Here is a 22996-nt window from a genome sequence, read left to right as displayed (position 1 = left end):
CAGCTTCAACCAGGCTGTCTTATCCTTCGCTTTATAAGCCCACTGCAGCCATAATGTACACATGAACTGCACCAGCTGTGTTCCAGGTTTGGAGTGTAACATCATGATAACAAAGTCTGGTTTTAATGAAAGAAGCATTTCCAGCATGTACAACCATTCACCAGCCTTCTGCTCTAAAATTTTTACCCCCAGAATGCCTGAAAGTATAGCCTGGGTTCCTTATTTCTGCTTTTGTTAGGCGCCCTGAAACAAGCAATATTTTGAACACTTTCTGAAAAAAAATTAATGGAGAAAGTCAGCCCAGACCAAAACCATGGGAAAGGGGTTTTCCTGTTAAGCAATACTAATTTTGTTAAAGTAGGGGAGCTTCCTCCTCTTGTACAGCTCTTCTGTCTCTGCTTGGTTGTTTTGGAAAGAGGTGCTATAATCTGGTCAAAAGGTTTGGTCATGGTTTTGCTCTGTACCCGCCAGAGGCTTCCTAGCAGCATCAGCAAAAGTGATTTTTGTCCCTGACAGATGAAAACAAATCAGGTTATCCCTAGAGAACTAGCCAGGCTTGCTGCTTTGGAGAAGGAATCCCCTTTCCCTACATACACCAGTCTCCCATCACTAACCACCAGGGCTTTCCCAGAACTTTAGGCAATGTAAGCCATGAAACCTCTTTCCTCAGGTAGATAGTCTTTTCTGGGTATAAAGTCTTCTCTCTGCCCTTCTTATCAGAGAAGTAGCAGGGAGTCAGAGGGTTGTGTCCAGCTCACGGGAGACCTCCACGCTGGAGGAACTCATGGTGGGGGTGGGGACCACAGAGACCCCAAGCTGCAAAGACAACATTTGCCTCCAGCTCCTGTGGTGAGGAGGAAGGCCAGGCCTGGGGAGGTTCCACAGGCATGGTGTGCTGACACCTTAAAACAGAAGGGCGCGTCACACCTTCACCGGGCCCACACCCTGGGGCCGGTGGAACAGGCTGCCCTGCCAGTGACCGCGTGATATTTTTTCCCTGCTCTCTTTGTTCCAGCTGATGCAGCAGCAGGCCGCGATCATGGCCTCGGTGGCGCAGGGCGGATACCTGAACCCCATGGCAGCCTTTGCCGCGGCCCAGATGCAGCAGATGGCGGCTCTGAACATGAACGGCCTGGCAGCCGCCCCCATGACACCAACCTCAGGTAAGGGGATAGAGGGGCGGAGAGGGAAAAGGGCGGGCAGGCCTGGACACATCCCAGAGGAGACCTGTCAGGATGTGTTAGCTCTCTGTTATAGCCACCTACAGCCAGGTGAGGATCGGTCTCTCCTCCCAGGTTGCAAGTGACAGGACCAGAGTAAAGGGCCTCAAGTTGTACCATGGGAGGCTTTGACTAGGTATTGGAAAAGGTTTCTCTTTCACAGGCTGCCCTTGGTAGTGGTTGGGTGTCCACCCCTGGAGGTGTTTAAAAGACCTGTAGATGTAGCAGTTAGGGACATAATTTAGTGGTGGGCTTGGCAGTGCTGGTTCACTCAATGATCCTAGGGGTCTTTTCCAACCTTAACCATTCTATGATTCTGTGGCACTTCCTCATCAGTGTTACCTCGTACACAACTTCTCTTTATCTCCGAGCACCCTCCAAATGCCACAAACATCCTGCAGTGCCCTGCAACTGGTTTATTGGTGCATATATGTGTCCAGCTGGTCAGTGCTGGTGCTGCCACAGCCAGGCTGGTCCAAAGACAAACAAAATAGGGTTGGTGGTGAGATGCATTATCATAAACAAGATGAGGTTTAGCCTTTGGAACGCATAAGCCTTTCCCCTATTATGAGATAGGACAGTAGGTATTTAGGGAAGATATCTGGTGCTATCTCAAATGAAGGCCTTTGGTGACAGGGTTTCTGGCTGCTGGAGCAGAGACAGGTAGTCAGTGAAGGGCTGCCAGGATCCCTTTTGTAAAGCCTATTGTAGGAGTTGCAATATATAGTTCTGTGGGCTGAGAAATAAGCTGAGAAGATGGAAATGGGTCTGTCTTTCCTGGGCCTTGAAGCGCAGAGATATCATTTGGGAAGGAATAGGTCAAGGAATCATCAGGGCTGGTAGTCATGGAGTGGTATGTGGCCTAATAGCAGTAAAGTAGGGAAGCAGCAAAGTGGTTTGGCCCCAAAGAGGTCAGAATCTGGAAAGCCTTGCAATATACCAGAGTCTGATAGGGGAGCAGAGGTCTCAAAGGTTCGTCTTCAGAGGACCACTTCTAAGAGACAGGCTGAGATAAAAGGGTACTTGGGGTGACATATCTTGTTTCTGTGAGAGGTACAGGGAAGGGGACTGTACTCAGAGAGATATGGCATACCAGTGCCCTTGTGTGAACCTAGAAGCATTCAGCTGGCCTGGAGAGGACCAGCTTTACAAAGATTTGGGACAAGACATGCAAGGAGTGAGATGTGTCTGAGCCTGCTATAGTGCAGGCAGTGCTGGGCAGAGCAGAGCAGTAAGAGAGGAAAGAGGCAGCTTCACTGCTGAATATAAAGAGATTTGCACCAGCCCCAGAGTTGGAAAGTGCCGTCTTGCAAAGTAGTCAGGAAAGATGCTTGGTGGTTGAGAAACACTGGATGGCAGGGAATTAAGGCACCAAAGCAATGCAGGTTTGGGGGCCATTCCTAATGAACTGAGCTGTGCTACCCTATCTGCCAAAGGAAATCTCCTTGACTGCACGCACAATCTCTCTGCAATCTGTAGCTAGGAAGAGCATCAGCGGCTACTGGATCATATACTTATCTTTTCCTTTGCTTGTATTAGAATACAAGTGAGTGAGGGGGAGAGGGAGAGAAAGAAAGACAGATCTCATTCTATACGAACTTATGGAGACCCAAGGAAAAGCACTTGACTCAAAAGTCTTATACCACACATCTCAAAATATATGTTTACACAATGATAAAAGTATGAACAAGGAGTCGATGGAGCTCCTGCAAAACCAAATAGAAAAGTGGCTTAATTATATGTGCACCCTTTAAACCACTGCTGGAAAGATTATCATATTTGCATTAGCTAGATTTGTTTTGTGTTGGTGGGAGCAGAGAGAACATCAAACAAAGACTGCCTGGAATTCAAATGTTGTCAGGGCCTGGAAAGCTGAATCTAGGCAGTAGTTTGTGATGGACCCACCACAAAAGAGAATAAGCTCTTTTGAATACGTATAAGTCTTGAAAATGAGTGAGTTCTGTGACATAGATGTGAAAACACCTGTAAAACAGCCAAATTATGTGCCTACCATGATATCCAGCACACAAAAAGCATCCTAGCTCTTTTTAGGTATAAACTCCTGCTCTTCTTCTGCTGTGACCAGTGTCTTTCAGAGCCACAGAATCTTAGATCACTTAGGTTGTAAAAGACCTTTAGGATCATCAAGTCCAACCATTAACCCAGCACTGCCATGTTCACCACTAAATCGTGTCCCTGAACACCATGTCTGCACATCTTTTAAATACCTACAGGGATAGTGACTCCATCACTTCCCCAGGCAGCGCCAGTTCCAGTGTTTGACAGGATGAGGGGACTATTAAACCCTGACTGTCAGAATACAGGAGAGGAAACTCGTGTTTTTTACATGCTTTCTGGATCACCCATGACTGGTCATTACTGAAAATAAGATGCTGGTTTAGACGATCCCTTGATGTCTTTCTTGGTGGCCAATTTTGCACTCTCCTAATGACATATTTTCAATCACAGAGCCTATTCACTTTGGTATTATTGCAGATTTACCTTGAATGAGTAACTTCCTTCATGAAAAACCTCTGTGGTGGGTTGTGGAAACATCCATTGACAATTATTCCTTAGGAGAAATGTTTAGACTTTGAAATTACTCCTTGTATTACTACAACACTCACAAAGCATGTTATAAGATGCATAGAAAACGTTTCACATAATTTCTGAGCAAGCAAGCCTGCTACACTAGCAGCAATTTCTGAGTGGCCAGGAGATATCTGAAGCCTAACATGAATTCTCCTGCTGGCTTTTGTTAGCATTCAGAAAGCCAAATGGAAAATGATCATTCTGCTTCATAGCAGGATTTCTAGTCATTGAAGTATATCTTTGTTCTGCCTTGGAATGAAAATGAAATATTTCAAAGTTCTCTGGAAAAAAAAAAAAAAAAACAGGCATCAGAAAAAGTGTTTGGAACATTGAAAAAGTAAAAAGAAAGTGTTTTGATCTTTCCTAAGCAAAAGAAAAATTGTGCTAGAAAAAAAGAATCTGGTAACCCAGGAGTCCTAGAGGCGTTGGAATTATTGGCTCAGCCTCTATGCTGATATCTTTGGGCCTCCTAATCCAGCTGGTCTCCTGTGTGTCCCACCTCTAGGAGAGAGGGTTCCTTGGGATATGGCCATGAGTTCATTCAGGGTCATGGGACCTACAAACTCAGAGAGTTTTGGATCCAGCCATACCTAACAGATGAGAGACAGTGTCCATCTCACCTGGCTGTGGCCACGCAGAAGTTAGATTATTTAATCTAGTCACCTGCTGGCCTGCAGTCAGTGTGGATGATGATAGGCAGTCCCGGTGGGTAATTCAGACCATAAAAAATTTAATGCTGTTTGCTGTCATTTTAACAGATCTCCATCAAGGCTCAGGTTTATCTCACACACAGTCTGTAATTGTCAGGCAATTAATTTAACATCTCTGGAAGTTTGGTTCAGGTGTTACATTTCTCCCATCTCTGCTACAATCTGGGTGAAAAGTGGGTCTGGCAGTGAATCTGCTACCCTGTTAACTGCAAAGAGGGGCTAGAAATTAAATTTCATTTAGGCTTCCTTCCTTCTCTTCTCCCTCCCTCCCTCCCTCTGTGTTGTAAATCTGCACCTGGTGTAGCTGCAGCAAGAGATCTCAAACGAGGGATGAAATCCACAACTGGCATCCACCACCACCATTTGTTCTCTGCAGTGGCATTATGCCAGTTTTACTCCAGCTACAGATCTGACCTCTCCAGGGGGGTTCTTTATAAGAAGAAAATTAAAAAATTCCAATGAATATGCCTAAACTTCCTTAGACATGCACAAAATAGCAAGCACAAATCCCTTGTTGCAATTTTAGAAAAAAAATTACTTACATTTTCTATGCAAATAAAGGAGAGATCCAGAAAAGCAACTGAAATTTTAAGTAGCCTTTGTGATTTGCAAGCTGATGGCATATGCTAAGAGCATTGCCTTTGGACTTCAGTTGCCACTGCTGGCTCCCTGTACCTCCACAGAGGGCATTTTTAAAGGCCAACACCATTTAAATAAGCAAAGGGGAAGCAGCAGCTTGTCTGCTCAGGGTATAAGAAATGAGCTGAAATACTGCCTGGTTTTTGGGCTACTCAAATCTGAACATATTAAAACACCTCATGCATCTGCATTGGCTTTCTTAAAGCACCAACACAGATTTAAGCAGTCATTAAATTGTGTTACTGGACTTACCCATCATGGAATGCTGTTGTGGTGAAGAAAATATCTGCAATTGGTTTAAGAAAGAGGTTACTGCAAAAATCGTGTTTTCTACCAGTAGTATACCCTGACACAGAAAGATATTGCTGAGGATAAGATAGTTAAACATCCCACACACAGCCAGCAAGAAAAAAATACTATTTCAGCATCCCTAAAACCATCCTGAATATGTCACAAGAAGAACAGACTGTCCAGTTATTTTAAACATAGATATAGGAGCAGACAATGAGATAGCAGAGGGATATGATTCTACCTCCAGAAATTTGAGAATTCTCTATCAGTGTGTGACAAGATCCCACCCAAACCACAAAGACTAATTTTTTCTTCTGAAATCACAGCATTGGAGTCCCAGGATGCATCAAGAAAGAAAGAAAGGAGTATGATTCCATGATAGGAACAAAGCTAGCCCAAAATTTGACCCTGTTCATTGGGAGAAATCTGTTAAAACTCTATAAAGTCAAGTTTGAGCCAAAGAGTGACATTAAAAAAAAGTATCACTGGCTACATTTAGGCTGCAAATCAACTTGCCAAGCCTTTTAAGGATCCCTAGTGTTGAGAAGGTTCAGAATGAGTTTGCGTGAGAGGTATATCCTGAGAGACTGCAGACAGAGTAGTCCTGGAAGTCGGTACATGCACAGAGCTCCAAAGGGAAATTGAGAAGAATTGCTGTAGAAAGGTAGGGCTGGGAATTATTTAAAGATTTGCAAGCCTTTCTTAAATGATTTCTGAACAGAAGAGCAATGGCAAGCAGTCCATTTGCTCAACAGCTTGGGAGATTTTTCATTTCTTGGATTATCAGGAGGTTTCTGTCTGGTGGTCACAGCTGTTGTGTCAGCAGTTTTCCCCGGGTAGCTGTTGTTGTTTCCAGTACTCCCCAGCTCTGACTTTGTGTCCTCCCTGTTTGCAGGTGGAAGCACGCCTCCTGGCATAACTGCACCAGCTGTGCCTAGCATCCCATCTCCAATTGGGGTGAATGGTTTCACCGGCCTCCCGCCGCAGGCTAATGGGCAGCCAGCTGCAGAAGCCGTGTTTGCTAATGGCATTCACCCTTATCCAGGTAAGCCAGACCAACGCTGTGCCCACAACCTGCTCCCTCAGTGTTAGGGAAGGCTGTCCACATCCATAGGCTTTGTCCAACAAGAGACACCTCAGAGGGATTATGCCTCACACCATCAGGACTCACTCCAGCATTGCTGTTTTAGGTCTTAAGCAACTACAGCAGTTAAACAGCTCAATCTGGATGATAAACATCAAGGGCATGTTGGAGGTGAAAAAATTTGGTACTGAATATCTGAGTGCTCTGTTGCTGGATAGTGTGTCTGGTGAATATAGTCGGGACAACCAGCACGTTTTGCTTCAGCTAAAAATTCAGCTGAGTCCTGACAAGTTCATGCTGGTAGATCTCTCCTAGCTTTACACCCAAGGGTCTTGCTCCTGGTTGGCCTTGAAGGAGGTGTGCTAAGCCTGTTTGCACCTGCTAGCACCCACCATTGGTAACTCCTGCTGGAATTCCCCTGCAGCCAGATGTCTCTAGAGGACGAGTCCAAAGGGTCCACATGTCTGCTGACCAAAACTGCTTCATGTGTGCAGAGAGCAGGTATTGGTCTCTGAATTGCTTACTGCATCCCAATCCTATTACCTTACCAGGCCTGGAGACTAAACTCCATTAAATATAGCCACTGAATGGGCTCAGGTTCACCTTTCTGTGTCTCGCTGCCAGAGAACTGCTGCTAGAATTCAGACTGTGCGTTAGCTCAAAGATGCCAGCACTGAAGGAGTGATTTTGCAAGCACTGGCAGTCATGGATGAAGGAGGGAGGTTAAAGGATACATATCTGCCTCTGTTTACAAAGATATGGACAGTCTTAGGCTGTAATCACCAAGAACTCAGGAGTTTGCCATCCCTTCATGTGCATCTACATTTTTTCAGTATTCTGAAGATTTGAGATAGCCCTCTCCTTCTTCTGCTAGGAGGGTATTTTTTACCATTGCTGTACACATACTAATAGTAACAATCATAGCAATAAAAATTTAAGTAAATGTTACTAATTGATCCTAATCACCAGCTGGCAAAGAAATATTTTACCCTGGGGCGCTCACAGATTGATCTAGACTGTTAGGAAATCAAATACTGAGTCAGATACTCCAGCCAAAAAGCCCACAAAACCTCAGAGAAAAAAAGTAATTCTTTCGATCTCAGCCAGTCCTAAAAACTCAGAAGAGTCATCATCACAGGGGACTCTGTGAGCCACAAGGAAAAATACCACATAACAGAGAAATATAAGAGCCTTACCTAAGTATTGACAAATAATTATCCTCCTCCTAACAAACACTTTGCAAATATATAGCTGTGAGTTCAACTCTAAGAAGAATTGAAATCAAGGGACTTACTCCACTAAAAGTTATAGCCATGTATATATGTTTTTGTAGCAGCTTAAGGGCAGGAGAGATTTTGGAGTCTTGTGAAGGCACCAGAAGATTGCAAGGAGCCTTTAGTATGCTCGGTGAGCTCAACCACAGCACCGAGAAAGCACGCTGTCTTTAAGGTTGCATAAACATAGCCATCTGTTCTACTGTCCATTTATTTCAGTATCTACCTGTTTGCCAGTCTATCATCTCTCTGTTTATTCATCCATTTATGTGTCTATCTTTTTTCCTGGTTTATCTAGCTCCTTTTAGCTAATCTTGCACGATCCATTACTGTGGAAATCAGAGAAAAGATGTTCCTTCTAGATGAATCTTAATGACTTGAGCTTTTGTTACTATCCCCAACTATCCCCATAATTAAAGAAGCCTTTCACTTAGGTATTTCATCCATGATTATATAAAAGTCAACGGCCTTAATATGATTCTCTCTGAGTTTCGGAGAGACTTGTTCAGCCAGCAATTCACAGTAAGTCCCTGCACAAACACCAACAGCCCAACACACTAAAAGGTAAAACCCATCCTTGCTCCTCTTCACTGCATGCAGAGAGACTCCATCCTGCCAGTAAAGCTGACATCTAAATAGTCTGCTCTGTGTAAAGTTTGAATTTATCTCAGCGTGTCTTCAGCAATATATTTGTCTTTCTCAGTGCTCAGCTTCCCCATAACTTAGTGACATCTTAAGTTATAGCAGGGGTGTAAAGGGAACAGTGGCAGGTCAAACACTCACCTCTCATTTTACTTTTGTCTGTCCCTGAAACACTGAAAGCAAGCCCATGTAGCTTACATCATGTGTTTGCTCCGTCTAATTCTCTCCCTTCTCATGAGCATTTATGCACTCTCCAAAACTCCACTCCTTGCCACAGGCTTTATTGAGTTCTGGAGCTTAGCAGCATAAAAAATAAAAGGATTAGTCATTTATATGGGTAATGAGAACATCCACAGCCATATTAGACTGGATAAAATGTAGATAGGACACAAAACTTCATGCTTTATGATATAAGCCAGCCACTAATTGCTTGGGGTTAGAAAGAAATTTTCGTCACTGGGCAGCTTATTCCATCATTGTTCATTATGGGATTTTTCTCACTTTCCTCTGTTGCATCTGTTACTGGCACTGCCCTGTGGTTTTGCATGTCTCTGTTTCTAAATGCAAGGGTAAAAATGAAATATTACAACTGAGCATGCAATTGCATTAACAGTATAGAGAAAAAAAGAACATGACAGTCCCCATCCAAAGTCAGCATCTTCCAAACAACTTTCCTTTATGGTATGTCTCTCATTCTGAAAGTGGCTAAGACTGCTGCAGTGTTATGTACATAATCATAGTCTTGCTATGATTATGACTTGCCGTGTATTGTTTAAAGCCTGAATGTTGCTCTCAGATACTCTTTCATGCTCCACAAAAAAATCCTCAAATGTGGGTTCACACCATTATATCCTCCAGCAGAGTGTTCTTTGTTGTCTGAAAATAGCAAAACAGGACAATGAACATCTATAGAGGCATGACATCCATACCATTCTGACCCAAATAAATTCAATTAAATGTGCACTTTATCTACACGTTCACCTTTGCGGCTATCCATAATATTTTTGATGCTACCTCTAAAGGACTCCAGAATTCCACAATCTTTATAAAAACATCTCCTTATTATGTAATTGTATTTACTCTTTAATTTCAATCTTTTTTTTTTTTTTTCTTCTGTCTTCACCCATGTTCTTTTTTTAAGATTCCCTTTGACTGGAGAAGGGACACACACAGTATCATTTGAGTTAGACTATCAAACCATCCATGGCTTTGTGGTAAAAGCCAAAGTAGATCGAACATCCCTACTCATCAGGCTTTTCATCACAGCCCCTGCCCTTGCAGGAATTAGCTTTTTCTGTGAATCTGTTCAGTCTATGAATCCATGCAGTAGCACTAGACAACCATTCCTTACAGGAACGTTCTTTGCAAGCCAAAGTCTCACCTTCTCCAAGATCAGCCAGTACATAATGCCTCAGTGCACTTTTTGCCATGGAGTGAATAAGAAGCCAGCAAGTATTTCCCCTTTCACCAGTCTGAGCCCGTTTGGAGATTCGACCTATTTGTATATTAATTCCTGCCCTTTAATCTTTCACTTTGCAGAGCTATTGAACGTGGCAATGTGTCACAATATATAGTGGGGACAAAGAGCGTAATCTGTTGTGCCGTGATACTGTGAGTCACTTTGCAGCAGCACAAGAGCGTTTGCCATTTCCACATTAGTCATAGGAGCAGGGATTGTGCTCTTCTGCCAAAGCTTCTTAGCCACCCAGAGCCCAGAGCCTCTCTTGTAACCATGTGTAATGTACAGTAACAGTAGAGACCATCTGCACTGGTTTCTGCTGTGCCTCACCTCATCAGAATTCTGCTTTCTGGTAACAGGTCCTGCCTTACTGAATTGCATTGTGAGAGAATGTTCAAAATGTTCATTCAAAGATAAAGCCTCTTTGGAAAGAGGAAGGGAGGTAGAGATGAGAAAATCATGAGACCAAAGGGTAGCAAACGAGAGAGAAGGGATTGGCTGTTAAAAAACTGGTGAAATGAGAAAGCTGGAAGAGGGAACAGAGCAGAGCTCCCAGAAAAATTTGACCCATCTGTAACAATCTGCCATGCTCCGTGATCTTCCAGTGATGTGCCCAGAAAGAAGTGGAAATACACCACATAACATCCTACATCCTTATTCCTTCTGTGCTGAGAGATCTACAGCTTAATCAGAGCCTGGGATGGATCGGTGGTGTATGAGCTTTGTGGAGCCTTAGATGGGAAATGCTTTCACAGATGCTGAGTTCATCTTCCCTGTGAGGGGATGCAGAGAGCCAGGCACTGATCTCTTCTCTCTGGTCATCAGTGGCAGGACCCAAGGGAACAGCATGAAGCTCTGCCAGGGGAGGTTTAAGTTGGATATCACAAAAAAGTTCTTCACCCAGAAGGTGGCTGAGCACTGCAACAGGCTTTCCAGGGAAGTGGTCACAGCACCAAGCCTGACATACATCAAGAAGCATTTGGACAATGCTCTAAGGCCCCTAGTGTGATTCTTGGGGTTCTCCTGTGCAGGGCCAGAAGTTGGATTTTGATGATCCTTATGGATCCCTTTCAACTCAGGATATTCTATGATTCTGATTCAGTGCATTTGTTCTTGGTTTAGGTTGCTTAGGAAAACAAAAGTTAAGTTCCCTCAGTTCCTCCTAATACATTAAAAACATTTCATCTCATTTACTCTTTTCAGGCACCCTTTGGTTCTGTTTCTGACTGCCCACCACTGACAGGACTAGCTCTGCGTGTCCTCTCTGTAGACATAGAAATTTCTCCACCAACCCCCTCCTTTGGCTGCACAGTGGGCTGTGCACATCTGGGCTAGCAAGACAGCAGTCTCCACTTCATACCTTCTTTGGGGTCCAGCCCTCTCTTGTGAGCCCTAGCTCTCAGTACAGGGCAAGCCTTTATGCCCACATGTTTCCAAGCCACTGCTGAGACTGGCAGTAAGGGTGTGCCCCACAGAGTTCTGCAGGAACTCATGTCTTAGTAGCTGAACCAAGACCACCGATTCATTTTCCTTGGCTCAGTGAAGAGATATCAGGCAGTCACTTACTTCACCCATTGCCAGCAGAGACAGGATTCAAATTCCATATGTAATTATTATTTATCACCCAAACTAATTCTGTAGGGGAGGAGTTTACAGCATGATGACATGACAGCCTTATCTATCAGCTTGTCAATGACTGGTAGCACTTCTGGTGGGCAAGCTGCTGCTCCAGATCAGAGTCCAGCATCAGTCCTGATCATCCATCCAGTGACACTGGGCAAGATCAGGGTTTCACTTGTGCAGAGAAAGAGAAGACCTGTCTTCCCACACTCCAGTGTCTACCCTGATATTTCAGACTTAAAAGATGTCAGACAAAAAGAGTTTAGATACAAGATGAATCAGGAGAACAGAAAAAGAGTGACCTGCCTGCACCTGTAGAGGGTCTGGGATGAAAATCAAACCCCACAGCATTCAGTCCAGGCATACACAATGCCCTAGAAATGTGCCTGGCTCAGCTACCCTGGGGCTAACTTCTTCACTACAGGAAATCTCTGTCTGTGTTCTGTTTGTCCACTCTACGTCTCCAGGTGAGAGCTTTCCTATTCATATTTTGTATCAGCAGTTCCAAAACTGCAACAGAGAGCACCTGAGACATCATTATGACTAGGAAGCATTTATTTGACCCATTTGTAACAATCTGCCATGTACCATAAACCACGCTTTACTGGTAAAATAAATAAGTGAAGGAATGCACTCATTAAAAATATAATAACAAGTTGCCATCTTCAATTGTAGTCTAAGCTACTTTAATGATGCCATGTACTTCCAATGACCATGCTGCAGCTGTAATGAATGAGGTTGTTTAAGGCAGTTGTGTGAGCCTTTCCAGAGCCAAAATGTTTTCTCCTCTAATCTGGAAGAAGGTTTATACACAAATCAGGCTCTGTGCTGATGTTTTCAGTAGCATCTATGTGAGTTAAGACCTAGAGCTTTATTTTTAAAGATGACTTCAACAAAGCTCCCCCAAAATATGAACTTAGAGTGCCTTAATAGCTTTTAAAACCTGACCCTGGCTTCTGAGATTATGGCCTTAGGCAGAGAGAGGGATGTCTGACCCTGGCTTTGCTATTGAATTACTTTGTCACCTTGACTAGCCACGTCCACCTGTCTGCATTTCTGAGTCTTCTGTGTTTTTCCTGCTTTGTTCACTGAAAGCTCTTCATTGTCAGACACGTCTCCTGTCATGTTTTTGCTCGGCATCCATCTCAGATGCAACCTTATTAGGGATGGGGCTTGGAAGTGGGACTAGTAAGAAAGTAATAAAGATACTCCTGGTTTCCAAAACTGAACTGCATGAATTTTATAGTAAGATCATATGTAGTCCTAAACAAGCATCTGCAATACCTGGGGATGCTACCAAAATGGCTTTTCCTATTAACAGGATGAAGCAGAGGGTACAAAAGCCCTCAATTTCTTTGCTCTTCTGATGTGTAGGGGAAGGGACAGTGGAACAACATGTCTTTAACTGAGTGGTGTCCACCCCTAAATGGCAAAACGAGACTGTAAAACACAGGATCAGCCTCTGTTTTCTGCCAGATCAGCACATTCTTTCTGTTATTGCAGTTATTGTTGTGTCTGAATACCTAATTAATTACAACAGTAAACGCTGGCTTCTTTAATCACAGCATCAGCTGTCCTAATCAATCTTAATAATATGGAATCTGTACTATGGCACCCATGAATTTTAATCTACATAAATTTCTTAAGACCTCTCGCAAGCTTGTTGTACAAAATGATATAATTATGGATATAGATTAGGGCTGTAGAGAGTGATTTAAATTGGATTTAAGGAGAAGGTGAATAGAGCCCTCCCACTCAGTTATTTATTTATTTTAATCCTGGCCTTCACATAGATTTTTTTTAATTTTTTTTTTTGCTATCATTATGTTATTACCCCCCACACTCACTGAACAACACTATCTCCCTTTGACCACCCTCCTCCCCTGTCCTCTTTTCCAAAGGTGATAGTGGCCAAGCTTCAGCTCCCGGGAGAGGTGCAAAATACCTTCAGGACAGTAGGAGGAAAGAATAGATGGGGCAGACCACAGGGCTGTGGATCCAGTTCATAACTTGCTGTTTCAGACCCCTATAGGATGCATCTCTGCAAAATAGGGTGAAATAGATGGAATTGGGCATGTCTGTCAGAAAATGCACAAACTATCAGAAGCAGAGAGTGGAGAGAGTATCATATAGTTCTAAGCTGACTCCTTCCACCAAAATTAAATCCCAAGGTCCCTTAGGGGCCTAAAATGAGCTAGACCCTTCTCTTGTCTCTCAGAAGCACTGGCCCCCTCTGGTTTCAGAGAGCAGATCACTTTGGCTTTCTCATACCCTGAGCTGGGACAGGGAGGCTGTCCCATAGTCCACTGAGAGGTATGGAAGACCCCCTTTTCGTGTCTCAGACAGTAACCGTTATCCTATTTCCTCACGATCCCAGTGGCTTAGGTGCAGATCCTCCTGATTTATACCCCTGACCACCACAGCAGACTCCAGCTCTCTGTCCCCTGCAGCCATTTTCACTTGAGACATCCATATAACAGCTTGTCTTGGCCAGACACTGTAGCAGGGCCACTGACATCGCAGGAGAGAATCTTTATAGAACATAATTTAAACCAATTTTATTTATTTTTAACAACGTGCTTTGTTCTGCCACCTCCATTCATTCACTCTCTGATAAAAGCTAAATGTCAGGCCCAACAATAACTAAATGCCCCTTTAAAAAGTTGGATTTCAATCTAGAGATATATCAGTAGTAAGAAACTTTCCTGGTGTTAATTTTAAAGCACTGGTATTTCATGCTGACTTGGGAAATCATCCTTGCTTTTTGGCATCAGGCAGAGGATTTGGAAAGTGACATTAACGGATCTACTTTCTTTGAAGGACTTGGGAGTCATTTCTTGACTTCTGCCTAATGAATAAGTGCTGCCTTCGTTAAATTTATATTTATGGCCATATAGTAGGTCATTGGCTTGTTTTATGTCTCCAGGTTTATGGAAGGTTATCTGCCATGGTCACCTTGTGGCATCTTGGCCGGGATCATCTTTGCAAAGAGAACAATTGTATCTGAGTAGGATTTTTCCCGTGGAGATATGGAAATGATCAAATTAATATAGAGGAGATGTCCAGGGATAAGGCTCTTGCCCTGAGCTGCCAAATGAAGTTACTATTAGCATCTGTTTTCACAGTACACCTTTAGTTTGCCCTGGAAAGGCCAGATCCTCAGCTCCTGCAAAGCAGCAAGGCCACAGGGACTTCAGCAGAGCTGATGTGATTGATAGTTGTCCTCTGGCCTCTCAGGAGCCTCTCTGCTTTTTTCCTTTCACCAGGTGATCCTCAGCATATACATTACATCACCCTTAATCTCAGAAATGTCTGTATATTGGACATGGCATCTCCATGAGTCTGGCCACAAGGAAAGCTGCTTTAGATGTAATCTGTAGGCACATTAGCACATCCGAGGTCTTTGGATGATGTTACAACTTAGAGACATGCTAGTTCTGGTGCAAAAGCCCCTTCAAAGTGTTTTATGTAATCCATGTCCCTCACCTAGTGTCTCCTATATCCCTATAGCTCTTACCAGCCCTTAATCAGCTATTTACCTTATGGGCCACTGTAGTCTTGCACCCTTGCACAGGTAGCACACAGAGCTGAGGAGCTGAGGTCTGTTTCCAGACTCACATGCCTGTGTTCAACTACTATTTGTAGTAACAAAGACTGGCAAGCTGGATGGGGAGAAAGAGTGGCTGAAACAGGGTAACTCTCCTCCCTAGTGATCTGTGTGAAGGCCACAGGGGCACACAACCTATGTATCTCAGGAAGGAATAAAGTGACTTCACCTCATGGTCTCCTTGTGCTGGGACACAGAAATGACTCCTCTCTCCCCATGACCTTAAATTTTAGCATGTGGTGTGCTACAGCCACACATGACCCCTGCAGTGGGTTGACTTGGATCACGAGCTCCTCGTACATCTGAGCCCTTGCTGACCTTCTTATGCGTCATTAGTATGTAAGAAGGCTGTCACTTTATTGAACACAGCAGGGACACAACTTCCTCAAACGTCTAATCTGTGTCTTGAGATTTCTGGATCAATATCAGCTGTTGGCCTCATTCATGCTACAGCTGGGAGTGCAGGCAGTTATGCCCTTTCCTAGGTTTAATTCCTCTGGCAGAGTGAGCAGCAGCATGAAGATATGCTCATGGCTGCCCAAGACGCCTTGGCTTCCTGCCAGGGTGTCCAGCCAACCCTGGAGTCTGTGTCCCTGCATCTTCATAGGCCATATTGGCTAGCACGGACACATCCACTGTGCTGGAGGCACATCTTCATTTGCTCAGTAAACACAATCTTCAGGCTAAGGAAGGAGAGTTCTTCAGTGAGCAGAGGTCATCAGTTTTGTTTTTAAGAGCTGCCAAGTTAAATTCCTGCTGGCTGTGTCTTACCACAGCTACTTCCCCCAAGTAGCCAAAGGCAGGGTATGAGACTATACGTAAAATAGAGCCCCAAGCCATGAGTTGTTGCCTCCCCAGAGGTGCTTTAGACTCTCTCCTTTTCAAGAGCATCCAGGAATGGCTGGGTCAGTGTTTGGGCTTTACGTGTTAGAACAGCTACTTTGCATCTTCTTTTCCTATGAGGAAGTGATTTCCAACTGGGGGCAAAGCTGACTGAAAACCAGGGCAGAGTCTACCCACTGGCTTGCATGTGCTGTGAGCCAAGATGAAATTCCATGCATGATCTGGGGCATAAGGCAGCCTCATCAGAAAGGAACACCCATTTAGATGTTAACTTTGATGACTAGTCAGTAATACTTAGGAAAATAATAAACTCTAAAAGCTTTAGTGTGGAAGGGGAAAAAGCTGCATTTAGTGTCCTGTTGTCCCAAACACTTTAAATAAAGTGTTTGTCCAGTTCTAATATTTAATCCTAAAGATGAACCATGATTTTCAGTGTATATTTCCTAAGCAGAATGTCTCAGTTCTAATGGTCAAAATGTGACTCCGAAGGAGGTGAGATATCCACAGGTGGGGGAAAGAGGGAGAGCAGCTCTGCAGTGAGCCAGGTGGTCCTGTTCAGGACAGATTCAGCTGTAGCTGGGAGATTGGGCAGTTCCCATACGTTCCCAGATAAGGCAAGAAATTAAGGAAAGGACCACAGTCAAACAGGTCCTGCTTAGTGACTTCTGAATCAGTGAAGTGACAACCATTGCTAATTGTCAGCAGGTCAGAGAGAGAACAAACATGCCCAAACCAGACTCATCTGGAAAGAAATTAAATGCTGTAACTATATTTCCTGAGCAGCAGAGACAATTTCTTCTTCTAGCTCTATAAACAGATGAGTGCAATGAAGGAAGGGCAGTTGCCTTTGGGGGAGAGTTGGGAGATAATTTTCTTTACTGCAATCTGCAAAACCATAGCTGTCTCAGAAAGATTTGCTTATTTCACCACAGGTTCCCTCACCTTTCTCAGGAGATCTCTTCTACCTAACAGGGCTTGGTCATTTTGGAGGGTCCAAGTTATGATGATACATTCTCCCAAAGGGGTGTGGGAACTGGTGTATCACTCAATCTTTCATACCTGTTGAGCTCTTTTGGAGCAATATGATCAACATTCTGTTTTTCAAGGAAAACAGTTTTGAACAGAAGTTAAAAAGAGTAGACTTTATTTGGTTTCTTCTTCAAGAGTACAGGAGTAAGTAGAAACAATTTTTATATTTTCCAACCATTTCCTTCTGTTTCCTGGAACAACTACTCTTTAAAAATGTAGCTTTATATCTCTACTATGGCTTCCACTGATCTCCCACAGGTTTTAATATATTCTTCTCACACCCCTTTGTAAGAAGTAAAAATCCCTACAATAGGGCAGTGCTTTCCCATTTCACGTACACACATATTGAGGGACTTGCCAAAAGTCATCTAGGTAATCATTCCAACCTAAGACTGCAATCCCACTTATTTCTTCCTGTGACTACCCCATTCTCCAAGTCCACGTGATCCAGTAATGTCCATGATGAACAGAAGCCTCCAAGCTTTAGCCAGCTAATTGGGTTTGCCACCTCAAAGTTTGGTCTTCTCACCATTCCTCCTTGTATTTTGGGAGAAGAGTGCAAGACCTTGCAAGCTTCTAACATGACCAATGGTGATCTTTAAGGTTAAGTTTCAAGCTGGTATTTCTATCTGTAAGAAAACACTTAATCCATGTTCCTTGGGTCTGTAATACTCACGTTTGACAACCTCCCCCACACTTTGCCATACAGTCAGTGTCTCTCCTTGGATAGGTGTATGGCACCAGATTTCCTTCCAAGAGGCCCCCACCTTTGCATCCTCCAAGCCTTGCCTCCAGCCACACCTCTGTGCGGGTAAGAAGGAAAAAGGTGGGATGGATGTGGGAAAGTGGCAGCTCCCTAAGGGATCATCCTACAAGGAATAAGCTGAAGGGACTGTGTAAATGTAGAACTGTGCAGCACCGATAAATACAAATTAAACTCATAACAAGAAGTGAAATATTAGGGCCAAGGTGACATTTGGACTGGAGGTTCAGCCAAGCTTTGCTTTAAATTTTTTATTGCTGCAGATAAAGAAAGAGCTTATCCAACACGTTTCTCTCTTTTTCCTCCCTATCAACCAAAGGAGAAAAAGAAAAAAAAAAAATCTTAACTAGCTTTGGTTGTATTTGAGCAAGACTTCAAAGTTTCCCAAAAATAAACAGTTTTAGTGGGGAGGAATACACACTTGTAAAGAGAGAAAATGCACTTTGAAGCCAGCAAGAGACTGCATGCCTTACGCAGAGATTCACAGCATCCTCCCTGGAGCAGACAAGTGGTGTCCCCCGCCCCCCACAACCAGCTTCTTCTCTCTCACAAGGGGCTGCCTGGCAGCAACACAGTCCTTCGAAGGGATGTGGGGATGACAGGAGCCACTGCTTTGTTCTCTTCTCCTTTCTCCTGCTATGCCCCTGTTGTTTTCTGCTCTGATTGAAAGTTTCATGTGACTGTAGCTGTCACTGAGATCTGAGTTTGCACAGCACCTAGCACAGTGTCAGTCCTGGCTTAAGATGAGGGTTCTTTGGGGTTGATTGCTGCAGTGCCAAAAATCTGCATGATCGGTGCGGATCCACAATTTGAGCTTGGGAAAGGAGGAGAGAGGTTTATTTGCCCTCTGGTCCAAGGTCTCACAGGGTGATGGCTGGGGGACAGAACCCTCTTGGCCATGCCGGGGGGCTCTGTGCAGTCCATAGGCCATAGGCAAGCTGCTCCTCTTCTGCAACCCTCGGCCCCGGGGTCTGTCTGTCTCACAACACATGTTGATGATGAAAGAGAAAGGGAGAGTGGCTATCATATTTTAACCCTTAATTCCTTCTCTCTCTTATGTCTCCACAGCACAGAGCCCCACTGCAGCAGACCCCTTGCAGCAAGCCTACGCTGGAGTGCAGCAGTACGCAGGTCGTTAGTATTAACACTTTCTCCCAATAAACCTTTCTCTTATGTAAAGCCATTAATCTCTGAACCCACCTCGGGGGGCTGAGGGAAGGGAGGTGTTTACTAGTACACAGGCAAGCTGGGGGTCATAGACTCCCAGATTAGGTTTGCACAAACACCAAGCCCAGGGTCTTCTTCCACAAAGGAAGAAACCTTTTCCCAGGGAATTGGTGCCACTGACCTGTACCTCAGTGAAACTTCATCAGCAGCACCATGTCTGGTTTGCCTTAGCAAAATGCACAAGTCCAAAATCAGGCTACTGATTTGGAGGCCACTTGCTATAACAGGTCTCCTGAATGCTGTAACAAAGAGGGAAAACAGGCACCCAGGCCCTGCAGAGCCACTGCTCCTGTGGCTGGCACAGTATGGAATGCCTGCACATACCCATTTTTTTAGGGTATGTGTACTGGCCATACCCCAGGTAGTTAGTCTGAGACTTGCTTAGGAGATACACAGGCATCCTCCCAGCTTCCCAGCAGATTTCTCCACAGCTCCCAATGGATCAGCTTCCACTCGTGTTGCCCTGTATGTTGAGCAGCTCCTTTGCAGTTGATGGACTGACACCAGCCAAAGTGACCTGGTGCAGACCACGACCCCGCCGTGTTCAGCCTCCCCTCGCGAGGTGTCCATGGCCAACGTTGCGAAGAAGCTGCCACCCCAAAGTCATTATTTCCTGTGGTAACTGGAGCGATCATGGGCTCCCGCTGAGGAATGGCTATTATCTCATGTCAGCGCTGTATCTGGAAACTTAATTTAATTCTCCATGTAGGGCTTCATTTGCCGGTGTTTTAGTTATTGTCATTTATTGCTTGTGAGGTTTGATAGATGGGAAGCAGCTCAACCCTTTGAGCTGTTAATTAACCCCTCTGCACACACATGGCCCTTATCCCCTTCTCTCTGGTCTCGCAGCCGACCCATACTCTGTATTTTTAGCAGCAAGGCACATCATCTACCATCTGTGGTAGTGAATGGCTCCCCTTGTTTGCTTGGTGGGGGAGCTGAGTTGGGGAAAATTGTTTAATTGCTGCTCACTGTTTCCACTGTGTTTGTGTGAGAGAGAAAAAGTCTCTACGGACATGAAAGAAAATGTATATCCAAGGGTGTATGTGCAACTCTGTCCATACAGTGTGTGGGCATATGAAGGGAGGAAATACACGTGTGGACTGTTTTTATGAGCATGGGACTTAATCAGGGTACCAGGGAGATCACACAGGGGAAACGTGTGCTCGCTCTCTGCACGTGGCTGTCAGCATGGGCCTCTCTGCGCTGAGCTCGAGAATGGATGTGTTCGTGTCACCATCTGGAACGGTTGTGCATCTCTGCTGGGAAAGATCTCAGCAGAGACCCCCATTTACACTGCATGGCACTCCTTGGTGTTACTGCTGACGAAGCTGAGGGGAGGGTGGGTGCTCAAGGCCATGTGGCACCTCCTGGAGCACGGCCATTGTTCTTCTGCCACACCTCACGCTGCACGAGATGGCCCTTCAAAGAGACAAAATGCACCACCTCTAGCTTGGTATGGTGGTTTGGAGTGAAAGTTCCTCGCTTCCCAGCACTGAAATCTGTCCTTCTTTCTTCTCTCCCTTTCTCTCCCCTATAGCTGCTTATCCTGCTGCTTATGGCCAGATTAGCCAAGCGTTCCCACAGCCACCTCCCATGATTCCACAACAACAGAGAGAAGGTGAGTAAAAGTGACTTCCTCTTTTGTGACCCCAGCAGGCCATCCCCACCACGTTGGTTCCCCTCCTTGTACACCTGGAGTATCCCTTAAACGCCTGATTGCTTTGCATCCCTGGTCCACAGAGTATTTCTCCATTTCCATATATGGCACAACATCGTTGTCACCAAGGATAGTATGGAGAAACATGTTCATGGGGAATTGCTGGTGATATGTCCTCAGTCCCCAGGGACCAGAGCATGCTGACGTGCATAGGCCATGGAAACACCCATTAGCAACGTAGGCAATAACGTCCAGTGGGGGTCTGTGTCTGAGAAAGCATATAAAAATGCAATTGCATTGAAAGAAAGAAGTTTGTGGGCAACTCCTTCGTTAAAAGCCAGTAACATGATTTCCAGCACCTGCTATTTGGAGATCGAGGACCTGCTATTTAGAGTAGCTTATCTAGTCCTTTCAGCCTCCACTGATAATCTGAAAACAGATCCTGTAGAGCATAATTTCTGTATCAGGATGAGAAAAATCAAGTAGTAAAGTTACCTATTTCTTTACAATGACTATCAGAGGAGCCTGGTTAATCTATTGGATGGCTTCACTGAAGACGTGAAAAGTAAGGAGGGGTAAATGTAACATTATTGCATGTAAACATTTTGGGAGACAACTATGCCATGTAATTTTCCCTTTACAGTCAGTGGGGAGCAGTGGAATCCTCAGAGGCAACCCACTTGGGTAGTTCCAATTGTCCTCCAAGGAGCCCACTGCTCCCTTTTGACAGGAAGAAGGAACTGCTTGCCTAAGTGAGGCTTTAAAAGTCAGGTGCTCCAGCTTAGCAACCCTCATTTTAGATAGTTACTATTTAAATTTTATCCTCTATTAGATCACTAATTCAGATATATTCTATATTATATGTGTTATTATATATATGTAATTACATTTAACGTTTTAATATAGTGTAAGAGTCAGAATGAAATGAATCAAGATTACACTATCAAACTAAAACATTCTGATGGCCTAGAACTACTTTGGGGGAGAAATCTCATTCTGTAAGAAAATTAGAAATGTTGGCATTTCCATCTAATTTGGAATTAATTTTTTTCCTATGTCAGAATTTCCTGGGGAACACAACTTCCAGCTCCTGATTAGCTCCAGTACATGTCCCTGCTGTGAGAACAGATGCACAGACCTATCGTATCATTACAGAGATGTTTCCCCCATGCTGAAGGACTTTGCTTTTTATTACTTACTGGGGCTAGATTAAGCACAGGACAAAATGGCGAGCAGATCATTGCTCAGCACAGCATAGTGCCAGGAACCATCAGGAGCAGGGGAAAGCTGTGGTGCACACTTTGAAGACCCTCTGCCTGAAGATCCCTGTGTTCACAAGGCATGGTGTGTCTCTGTGGGTTGGGAGTGAGTGTCACCCAGTGGACAAGTTATCTCATAACTCTTCACTTCTTCTTGTAAGCAGCTGGTATTGAGGATGGAGGTGGTTGGGGGCCAGAGATAAGAGATGTACGACTAGTCCAATGCAGGTTGGCACTCCCAGTGTCCCTCATTTTCCTGCAGTGTTAGGATGCTGTGGCTTTCTCTGCTGCTTGAGGGATAATCTATGAGACACAACACTCCCTTTTAGCAGAGGGTCAAGACCTTTAAGCATCTTTAACCTTTAACAGGAAAACACAGCAAGAGGGAACTCTAATGACAATAATAATGCCCAGTGCTGAGAAAAGTACTTTATGTTTGCAAGGATGGGCATAAACATCGATTCGTTAGTGTACCAGCCCTATCACAACAGTAACACCAATGATCACACTGTTAATAACAATGCTAAACTCTCCACTCCCGCATCCCAGTTGGATAACAAGCCCAGAGACGTTTGGCTGCTGGAACCTTCCTGTAGAGATTAGTCATTACTTCCACATGAGCACTGAGGCTGACGGCAGCTGACAGGGTGCATGGGGTGGAACAGATCCAAAACTATCAAAGCTTGAGATGAAATCTTGATTCAGGCCATGTCAACCACAGAACACTTGGAGGTAATTTTACATTTGTATGGTATTACTCATTTTAATGTAGTTTCCAAAACTCAGAAGTACACTTATATATTAAAATAAAGTAGTACAGGCTTGTGACTCTCATGTGCCCTGTTCCCAAACAGACTGGGGACTGAATAGGAAGCAGGCGCAGAAGAGGCAATGAAATTCCAGCCTCTGAGTGTTTGCTGTAGAGGTGAGGTGTGCAGCTGACCAGAGTGCTGCAGCCTAACTTCACACAACCTTACAGGACAGCCCAGTTTTAATTACTGTTGGAAAACAAGTCTAATCATAGCCTTTCCTTATGACATTGCCTCTGATGTTGGGGATATGATGACACATAGTTGA

General features: G+C 44.3%; 1 protein-coding gene across 17 annotated transcripts in view; it reads left to right on the top strand.

Moving 5' to 3' along the window:
* The window catches only part of CELF4 (CUGBP Elav-like family member 4), a 705933-nt gene that overhangs the window by 632960 nt on the left and 49977 nt on the right, over positions 1-22996 (top strand). For 7 of the 17 annotated variants that reach the window (XR_003571384.1, XM_027885287.1, XM_027885249.1 and 4 more), the window contains 5 exons: positions 1016-1163; positions 6348-6497; positions 17741-17821; positions 18842-18907; positions 20541-20621. Coding sequence is in view for 16 of the 17 variants with exons in the window: in XM_027885287.1 (XP_027741088.1) it covers positions 1016-1163; positions 6348-6497; positions 17741-17821; positions 18842-18907; positions 20541-20621 (526 nt within the window). In the remaining variant the exon portion in view is untranslated. The remainder of the gene's footprint in view (positions 1-1015; positions 1164-6347; positions 6498-17740; positions 17822-18841; positions 18908-20540; positions 20622-22996) is intronic. The other 10 variants (XM_027885341.1, XM_027885377.1, XM_027885368.1 and 7 more) reach the window with 4 other exon arrangements.

Source organism: Empidonax traillii, unplaced genomic scaffold, assembly GCF_003031625.1.
Source record: "Empidonax traillii isolate 1590-97213 ecotype Southwest subspecies unplaced genomic scaffold, ASM303162v1 scaffold10:size5872457, whole genome shotgun sequence".
NCBI classification, from domain to species: domain Eukaryota; kingdom Metazoa; phylum Chordata; class Aves; order Passeriformes; family Tyrannidae; genus Empidonax; species Empidonax traillii.
Note: the sequence above shows the minus strand (reverse complement) of the source record. Positions and strands in the feature narration are given on the sequence as shown.